The 10,170-nt window shown below is 48.6% G+C and overlaps 1 protein-coding gene across 1 annotated transcript in view; it reads right to left on the bottom strand.

Moving 5' to 3' along the window:
* The window catches only part of Pde6a (phosphodiesterase 6A), a 65,218-nt gene extending 55,551 nt beyond the window's left edge, over nt 1–9,667 (bottom strand). Inside the window, exons 1-2 of the mRNA XM_006985142.4 lie at nt 9,153–9,667; nt 167–319 (exon numbers count right to left, since the gene is read on the bottom strand). Coding sequence (XP_006985204.1) covers nt 167–319; nt 9,153–9,626 — 627 coding nt within the window. The 5' untranslated portion in view covers nt 9,627–9,667. The remainder of the gene's footprint in view (nt 1–166; nt 320–9,152) is intronic.
* Between the last annotated feature and the right edge of the window lie 503 nt (nt 9,668–10,170).

Below are 10,170 nucleotides of genomic sequence, written 5' to 3'. Positions count from 1 at the left end.
GCTTCTCAAATACTGGCATTACAGGCATGGGCTACCATACTTGGCCTGTCCTCTTGCCTTATGCATGGGGAAATAAAAGCCAAGCCATTTGGCATGGTTGGGGGATTCCGTGAGCAGGATGGATGGTCTACCATGGTGTCCTCAGCAGCATCTCAAGCAGTCTTACCTCTTCGTCTCTCTTGGTGAAGTGGGGTTCGTCCACTTTGTTCACAGCCATGATGATGGCTACCACATCCTTCCCATTCATGATGGGGGAAGCCAGGATGCTCTTGGTCTGATACTCGGTGAGGCCGTCCACAAAGTCACAGAAATGCTCATCCTGGAAGAAGGCAGAGGCCAGGACAGGGAGGTAAATGAATATAAGGATGGAAGAGCATCTCGGAGCCCCTGCTGAAGAGGGGGTGAAGGCATTCATCGGTTCCCCTCTGGCAAGGGCAGGATGACCCGAGGAGATCATGGACACCTCCAACATCCATTAAGAGAAGAAGGCCTGAGAGGCAGCCCCCCCCCAAAGGGCCACCGAGGACAAACACTTCCTGGCAGTGAAGCCCAAGGTGGAAACTTAAGCGACAGCTGTGAGGGAGTTAGGGGCATGACCACGATGACCACCAGTGGGCACTGCACATGGCACTCCCTCTCATCCTTTCATCTCCATCCTCCCGACAGCCTAGGGGAGAGGGACCAGCAGCCCTTCTCACAAAGTTAACATGACTTGGGGGCATTGGGAGCCTGTCCTCAGCTCAGCTCTGCTCACATAAGCCCCAGTGAAGTCACTCCGGGGTCCACTCATTGAACCAAAGGCTTCGTTATTTTCAGTCCCCATCCCTTCCCCGTCTCTTCTTTTATTTACTTGGACACAGTCTGACTATACAGTCCGTGCCAACCTTGAACACTCAATCCTCCCGCTTCAGCCTCCCACGAGTGCTGGAATCATAGGCATGTGTTTTCACCTTTTATAACAAGCCGGTTACAGAGTACATGGCCGTTTCAATGGCCATCCCCATCCAACAAATCTCTGTGAAAGCTCTGTTACATGTCAGCCCTTTACCAAGTGGCTAGGACTCAAGCTCCTCACGGGTGAATCACTAACCGTAATTTTGACTGTCATCTTGATTGGGTTGAGAAGTTCCTAGGAGACTAGGGAAGCAAACCTCTGGGCGTGTCTGGGAGGGCCCTTCCAGAGAGGATCACTAAAGATCACTAAAGGCGGCGGCATCATCCCATAGGCTGGCACACCAGCGAGAGAAAGCAGAGGGGTGGGGAAAGCCATCTGGGACATTCTCTTCCTCTGCTCAACAGCCATATGAACTGCCCTGTCCCTTCAACACCTTCCCCATGATGGATTCCTAGCCCCAAACCATGAGCCAAAGCAATCTTTCTTTCCTTCAAGTAAAAACACTATTTATTATTATCGTGGGAGAGGCATGATGTTTATAGTGAGAGACACGCGCCAGTGCTTGTGTGGCGATCAGAAGAGCTCTGTGGAGTAGTTTCTCTTTCTACCTTTGCATGGGTTCTGGGGATCAAACTCGAGTTGCCACTGAACCATCCCGGGGGCCTCCTGTTGTTTCTGTGGGGTATCTGGTCTCGGCAGTACAGAAGAAGGTAATACAGTAACCCAGGCCCTAAGGGCTTAGCTGAAAACTGTAGAGTGCAGAGGTCCACACACCCTGACTCTCAACCCCCACAGGCAGCCTGGCAGGGCTTTAGAGGCATTGATTGACACAGGCTACATGGCCAGGAAGAGGGGACAGAGGCTGGATTGTCTAGAGCCAGGAGAATCCACCTTTCTGTCTCTGTCACCGCGGTAAATTTCCTGACTGCCGCGTCCCACGGGACATGAGCCAGCACAAACATGTACTGTGCATGCTGCTCTGAGAAGGGCAATTCATCCACACAGCCGATCCACGGAACTTCTCTAGAACTTAGGCGGCAGAATTTCCCCTACAGCCCCTATTCCTGGGGTGATGCTCTCTGTAGGTCGGGATTTCTTTCCAGAGGGAGTGAGAATAAACAAACAGGCAACAGCGTCCCGTCAGTGACGTTGGCTCACCCAGGTGAAGGGTAAAGGAATTAGGATGAGCCAGTCACGCTCTACTTGAATTAGCGGTTGAGGATTAGAAAAAACTGGAGGACAGTGGCAGCCCAGGGGGGGGGAGGGGGTTCTGAGTCATCCTCGGAGGGCACGGCTGAGTGCCTGAGCACAGCCCAAGGCCAAGCATGCTCAGATTCACTTCAGCTAGTTCAGCTTCGAAGTTTTTACCTTCTTCCAGAGATGCCAGTACTTGGGCCTCATCTGCCTCCAAGGCAGGTGTCTCTAAATCTACCAGCCCCCTCTTTCCCAGTGTAGTAGGCCCTTTTCTCAATGCTGTGTTCAAATACCTGACAAGGGCCGCTTTAGGGAGAAAGGGCTGATTTTGGCTCCCAGTTTGAGGGGATACAGTCTACCCTGTCCAGGAAGGTGTGTTGACAGGAGCATGAGACAACCAATCACATTGCAGAGAGCAGTGAGGAGCAAAGGATAATATTCTGTTTGCTTTCTCCCTTTTATCCTGTCTGGAACCTCTCCGCCCAGGGAAAAGAGCCCAGGGTTGCTCTTCCCACCTCAATTAATCTGATCAGAACACTCCCTCACTGACAGGCCCAGAGGTCTGTCTCTGAGGTGAGTCAAGATCCAAGTTGACCTTGTTAACCATCATGCACACTGAGTTCTCAGTCAAGGAACTCCACACAAACACCCCAGCCCCCAAACGACTGGAGTCTACCCCAACATCGCCATCCCTGTAGCCATACCATAATAAATACCCCCAATCACATCATAGGACCTCAGTGGACCAGAAGCAAAAGGTTTTGGAGGCATTTCTACTCAAACTATTTATTCTAATGTTTTCTTTCACGGGCGTGTGTGTGTGTGTGTGTGTGTGTGTGTGTGTGTGTGTGTGTGTGTGTGTATGGAGGCTGGGGATTTGAACTCAAGCCTTCAGGCTTGTACGGCAAGCCCTCTCACTGCCTGAGCCATCTCCTCAGCCCCAAACCATTGACTTTAAAGCCCTGGCACAAGAGACGTGGCCAAGGAAGGTCCAGCGTCATCATCCATTCACTCAGGATTGACAGAGCGCTTTCTGTGTGAGGCACTGCTATGAACCCTGGGGCTAGGGCAGAGAACAAGAGACGTGGTCTGTCCCGGGGAAACATCCAGCTAAATAGAGGAGACAAAAAAAATAAGTAAGAAAATGGTTCGGGATTCACCCTGCAGCCTGAGATGTTCTGCTCCGAAGGGAATAAACCAGAAACACCTTAACAGAGAGGGGAGGGACAGCAGACTGAAGCTGCTTGGGTTCAAATTGGAGTCTGGAAGCCTCTTCTGGAGACACAGTCTGGAGACACAACGCTGAGCTTGGCGCCTGAGGCAGAGGGAGCGCACTCATTCCAAGGAGAGGCATAGTGACTCCCAAGTCCAGGAGGTGGGAATGCGGTTGGGAGACTTGAAGAAAAGAAAGATCTGTGCATCGGAAGCATTGAGGGGGAGGGGAAGAAGGGGAGGGATGAGCCTCCGTACGTATTTATTCATTTGTTTATTGTGCAGCAGAGTTTCTACATACCTGCAGCCGGCTTATAACTCACTGCGTAGCCCCACGTAGCCTCAAACTCACCATTTTCCCGTCTTAGCCTCCCGAGTGCTGGGATTTCAGGTATACACCACCACATCTAGATTTAAAGTGCAATGCAATTCTGCTTCTCAATCCCTGTTCCCCACTTCCTCTTTTCAAACGCTCACAGTACTGATTCTGTCGGACGCATGGTGGGATCCGTTACCTACTGAATAATGAGGATGTGCTAGGCTCAGAGCCAGATGACTTACATATATTATCGAATTCACTCACATCAGCCCTGACAAGCAGCCCTGCTGCAGAGCTGTCCCTTCTCATTCACGGACAAGTCCCTTGCTGGTGAGAAGTGCAGCTGATGGACCCATTCACTAGTTGTAGATTTATTAACTGATTAATGGGTTGATTCATCCATTCATTTGTATTTATTGAGCCTTGGCTCTGTGTCAGGCACTGGATAGGTCCAGACCTGTGGGGAAATATCTTTACTGCTAATTAAGATGGGAAGACCTGTCCACTGTGGGTGGTGCTGTTCCCTGGCTAGGATCCTGTACTGTGTAAACAGAGAGCGAGCAGACACCCATGACCCATTTGCTTCGTGACTGTGAATGTGTTGTGACCAGCTGCTTCCAACTCCTGTCTTGACTCCCCTTGAACTGTGAGAGAGCACAAACCTTCTCCTTTAGGGTTTTGTCACAGCCGCAGGAAAAGGAGCTAAGACAACCGGTAACACGAGGTGCTTACAGCGTGATGGCTTATCATGTTAAACACGAGCATCCAGTTCAAACCACAGTGTGAGTCTGCACCTGACAATGGGATGGGCCCCAAAGATGGGGAAGCTTGCCGGTAAATGGCTTCAGTGGCTACTTAGTACGCTGCCTAGGTTTCCCCTGCAGTGACATCAGAGTGATGGCTGAGGTTTTTCTCCTGCCTAGGGGGCCAAGTTCTGAGTCCCCAGAAATATCGGGATTTTCCTAGGGGCCCGTCCTGAAAAGATTCCTCCCAGGGTCCTGGGGAAGATGCTATGGCTGGCATGCGGATATTCTGATGGAAAAGACTCTATGTACACTGTGCACATAAGGAGAGAAGAGAGGCAGGCTACACCTGAGAGGCTCCAGGGGACAGTTCTCTCAGCTCTGACAGTCCTTCCAGGCCCGACAGTCACAGGTTCAGCCTTCAGAAACGGAATTGCTCAGTGCTGAAGAAGGGCTGCCCCTCATTCGTTCACTCAGTGAGTATCCCACTCTACCCCAGGCACTGGACAAGATGCCAGGGACAAGCAGTAAAGCAGAGAGATGGGGGCATGCACCTCATAGGCTGGGAGACCTCAATACCCCACTCTCACCAATAGACGGGTCATCCAGACAATAACTAAACAGAGAAATACTGGAGCTAACAGACATAATAAATCAAACGGACCTAACAGATATTTACAGAACATTTCACCCAAACACAAAAGAACGTGCCTTCTTCTCTGCACCTTATGGGACTTTCTCCAAAATTAACCACATACTGGGTCACAAGGCAAGTCTCAACAGATACAAGAAAATTGAAATAATTCTCTGCACCCTACCTGACCACTACGGATTAATGCTGGATATCAACAACAACGGAAACAGGATGCCAAGTTAAATCTGAATTTCAGGTAGATGGTAATTATTTTTAGTTGCAGCATATCTTAAATATTTCATGGGACATACTTATACTGAAACACTACTCTGTTTATTTAAAATCCACACTTAGCTGATCACCTTCCATTTTACTTGGCAATGCCGATCTCAAGGCTTTTAAGAATAAGAGCAGAGGATGAGCAGGGAGTTGCCAGGGGTGCAGAAGCATGGGAGAGCCCCGGAAAGTTTAGTTTGTAGTTTCACGTTCCAACAAAACAGTGAGTGTCACCATTCCCAGACTTTTTAGGACAATGAAGGCTCAAACTAGAACTTTACAGAGGTTCAGAGACAGCTCAGACCCCAGTCCACACCATCTTCTCCCTGGCCACTCAATTTCTAGTTACTGTTGGTAAGATCATGTCCATCTCAGAGGCTGGAATTGAGTGAGATTTCTCAAGTAGAACAGCAGCAAACGGCATGCAAATATCGAGCACTCGGGACTTCCTGGTCTTCACTGAACTCACCTGCAGGCCCGAGTCACTCACAGCCTGGGACACGGCCTCAGATTGAAAGGCTTCTGAGGAAGGACGGGTGTGGCTGCGAGGGTGATATTTCAGAGAAGAACAGAAAATAACAGCTCAGCCCTGAGGCTCATCACACAGTTAGGCCTGGATCTTCTGGAATCAGAGGACCTTCTCAGATCCTCAACTCTACAACAGCAAGGCCTACAAAGGGCTTGGCACTTCCAGGGACTAAAAGAATCATGGAAAACTCCAGAAAGGCAAGGTTAGAATCTTCCAGAGCCCACACAGATGTGGTATGGATCTGTGACTTAGATCTTTACTAACAGTAATGGAATTAAAATAAGGAACAGGAACTGCCCATGTATGCCTGGTGCCAGGAGCCTGGGGAAATAGCTCAATGGGTAAAAATACTTATCCTACAAGTCTGGGTCCAGAATTCAGAGCCCCAGAATCCATGTAAAAACTGGGTAGGTGTGACAGCCTACCTGTAATCCCAGCATGTTGGAGGCAGAGACAGGGTACTACCAACGGTATATAAATTAAAAACTGAGCCTGAACTGGCTAAATGGTTTGCTAAGGCTGTGTTCTTAGGAAGTGGCAAGATTAGCATTCTGCTCTGACCTCAAGGCATAAGGTCATAGCTCTTGAAATATGATTGGAAATGATCTTTCTTGAATAACACTCCATTCCATGACCTTACTTCACAGATAAGGAGAAGTATGGGGCAGCAGAGGGTTAAGAGCATGGGTTCAAGGCCAGAGGACCCAAGTTTAAATTCCACCTGTACTTTACACCTGTGTGACCATGAGCAAGAGTTTCCATGCTATAAGCACAAGATAGTGAGAGCTATTACACAAGATTGTGTCTTCACAGTCTCTGATAGAATGTACTAAAGTTTTGGGGGAAGTGAAAAGAGACAAATTGCATCCAGCCAAGACTCCTCCCCAAAGCCCTAGTCCTTGATGCAAAGTGGGCACGCAGGGAGACATTAACCCCACGGCAGTCTGCCTAGTGTTTCCTACAGAGCTGGTCTCTGTAGCCCAGGCTGGCCTGAGACATGACTCTGTAGCTCATGCTACCTTAGAACTCTCAGTGATTCTCGAAACTGCTGGATTTTTAGGAAAACGCACAGGTAATCACTGTTTGATGACCCCTTTGGATTCTTGTACTAGATTGGGCTTAATGCTTTGGTGATCTTGGGCAAGCCCCCTCTCAAGACCTCTGGATCCAGTTGGATGAGGCGTGTGTGTGTGTGTGTGTGTGTGTGTGTGTGTGTGTGTGTGTGTGTGTGTGTGTTACACTTATGTGTACTTGCATGTGAAGAGCAAAGGTCCTTTTTGGGTACCATTCCTTAGATTGCTGTCCACCTTGTTTTTTGAACCTAGAGTTCATTGATTTAACTAGGTTAGCTACCCATCAAACCCAGATTCTGCCCATCTTTATCTCCCCTGCTCTGGGATTATAGGTATATGCCAGAGTGGTTGGCTATTTTTACTTATTTTTTTTTAATGTGGGTTCTAGTGGTTGAACTTTGGTTCTCTCTCATGTTTACCCAGCAAGCACCTTGCTGACTGGGTTACTTTCCAGCCCCTCCTCTTCCCTTTTTAACCTTAAGACTATTTATCTGGAATAAATACAGAAGCAAGGTGAAGACAAAGTCACAAAATGTCCAGGAGGCCCTGCATACGGCACATGGAGGCAAGAGTATCTCTGTGAGTTCAAGGCCGTCTTGGTCTACGAATCGAGTTCCAGGCCAGCCAGGACTACACAGTAAGACCCTGCCTCAAAACAACCAAACAAATAAAAATGACACAGAATGTCCTGGGGCTGGACCTTGGAAATGGGTAAACTTGGTATCTTAGCATGGCTGCTGTACTTGTAAATGAGGCCCATGGCATCTAGGGACTGGCTTCCTGTGGAGAGAATGGGAAATTCCTGCAAAGTTCCTATTCTTTAGACTCTGTTTATTAACCACTTGCTTTATGCCTGACATTGTGCAGGGTCTCAGGATAAATACCTAGCAAATAAGGTCCCTGATGCTAGAGCTCACCTTGACTTCACTTCAGGAAGGGGACAACGATGGCAGAGGGTGTTCCCAAGGAAGTGACTGTCGAGCTGAGATCTGAAGGGTGAGTTGACTTGGGCAGGAAACTAAGTGGAACTACTTTAGAGCCATCAAAGTTAATATCCAGCAGGGAAATTCATCTACTCACGGGGATCTTTGTCAGAACTGCCGGTAAAATTCCATGAGCCACAAGGTTTGGTTGACTTGCTATGGTTTGGGTTTTTGAGGCAGTCTCTCGGCAGCCCAGGTAGACCAGTGACTGGACCTTGTAGCTCATGCTGGCTTAGAACTCTCAGTGACCCTCTAGCCTTCTGGATTTTAAGAAGGATTGGGTAATCACTGTTAGCATTTTCAGTAACGGGATAACCAGCTCCCGTGTCTCCTGATATAAAATATGAAGAAAAACAGTATTATCTTAGTGATGCTTCGGTGAGAATGTGAAACCCAATCTAATTGTGAAGTCATATCAGACAATCAGGCGTAGTGGCTCGTGTCTATAATCACGTCACTTGGGGAGCTGGGACAAGAGGATGGCCAAGAGTTTGAGGCCATCCTGGGCTACACAGGGACTTCTAGGCCAGCCTAAGCTACACAGGGACTTCTAGGCCAGCCTGGGATGCCACATGAGTCAGCCAAGTCTGTCTGTCTGTCTCCCCTTCTCCTCCCCCAGAGTATAGTAAACTTAATCAAACAAACACCCTAACAAATCCATTACGGTGGTGGGAATTAGATAAGCCAAAACGGAAGGACATTTCTGTAAAATATTTGTGGGTTTGTCTGAGTTGACAAAAATATATTTCTTTAAAAACACCAGCTTTCCAGAAAACAAAGACAGACTGAGGAGCGGTCTCAGATGGGAGTAGATTAAAGAGACAGGGCTGCATTAGCGTATGTGAGACACCTGGAAAACACGGCATATGAACTATTAGATGGTTGTGCTATGTGGGTGTTGTGTTCCCCAAATTCCACCATTGTACTGTGGATAAGGAAGAAATGTCCTGTTCTAAAATACAGAATGAAGGCTGTATGGACCAAAGGGCATGCCTGAAACTTCCTTCTCGTAGGTCACAGAAGTAGAGAGAGATGCAGATGTGACCAGATGTTAATAATTGGTGACTATGAGTGAAAGGTACAGTCCTTTGTAGTATTTCAAACTTCTGCTAGTTTCGAATATTCTTTTTTTTTTCTAAATAAAAAGTTCTAAGTATTGTCAATAAATAGAGAGTAGTGTCATACCATGACTAACCCAGGCTTGGTGGCCAGCAACAACCCACCCAGCCCACGTGGACCCCTGAACCCCAGGGATCAGTGCATCCCCACAGTCTCTCTTACAGGGAGAGCATACCTCTTCTGTGTTGGGGACATTGGCAATCTTTTTGGAGTGGGCGACATGGCCCACGACACCCATGTCCAGAGGGAAGACGATCTCGGAGTCAGGCATTACCAAGCAGTCCTCCAGGACAGCATCCTTGTGGACGTTGAAGAGCCTGGTGGCTAGCTCTGCAATGCCATTGCGGGTCCTGTACATGAACAGGCTCATGCGGTCAGCCCGCAGGAGGAAGCAGAGCTTCTTCATGACATTGAACGTGCATTTCTCAGCCTGCAAATTCTCCTGAAAGTCCCGCAGCAGGTCAAAGATGATTTCGCTCTCCTCCACGCTATTCACAGTGTGGTAGTGGCTGAAGTCCACAGCTGCCTCCTTGGCCCCAAGGAGGTCTGAGATGACTCTCCCCCGGTAGTGAAAATTATAGTATTGTTTGGCAAAGCCAATGTTTGAGTCCAGGAACTTCTCTACCTCCTCGGCTGTCACCTCACCCATGGCTGGGACTTCCTCCAGCTGCTCCCAAGGATGGGTTCAAGCTCAGGCCTTCCCAGGGCCGTTTCCCAGCAAATGGAATTCAATGTGCCCTGCGTCAATCTGGACTTCTCTGGATCTTGTCTGTAAATCTCCCTGAGAAGGCCACACAGAGGCAGGAGCAAGCTGAGGGATTAAGTCATTAATACTTCTTGAGAATAAGAATTATGAGGATCAGCATGTTCCAGATGCCACTGGGCCCTGGGAGAGAGAACAAGAGTGGTGACTCTTTACACCCTGGCTTGATAAGAGCTCAGAGAAGACATTCAATTGCACAGCACTCGTGTGGAGGATGCCACAGGCAGCTCACCTGTAAATGTGTCCTCTCTGCCCTCAGGGCTTTGTTTGTCTGTGACATCAATGCCTGACAATTACTATTTAGGATGATTTGGCTTCTTGGTCAATCACAAGAGCCAACAATTGTATCTACAGACCTCCATGCAGGAAGGGCTAGAACTTTGATACAGCCGCTGCAAGCCTCCCCACCCATCCTTTAAACCCAAACCTT

This window comes from Peromyscus maniculatus, chromosome 19 (genome assembly GCF_049852395.1).
Source record: "Peromyscus maniculatus bairdii isolate BWxNUB_F1_BW_parent chromosome 19, HU_Pman_BW_mat_3.1, whole genome shotgun sequence".
Classification (NCBI taxonomy): Eukaryota; Metazoa; Chordata; class Mammalia; order Rodentia; family Cricetidae; genus Peromyscus; species Peromyscus maniculatus.
Note: the sequence above shows the minus strand (reverse complement) of the source record. Positions and strands in the feature narration are given on the sequence as shown.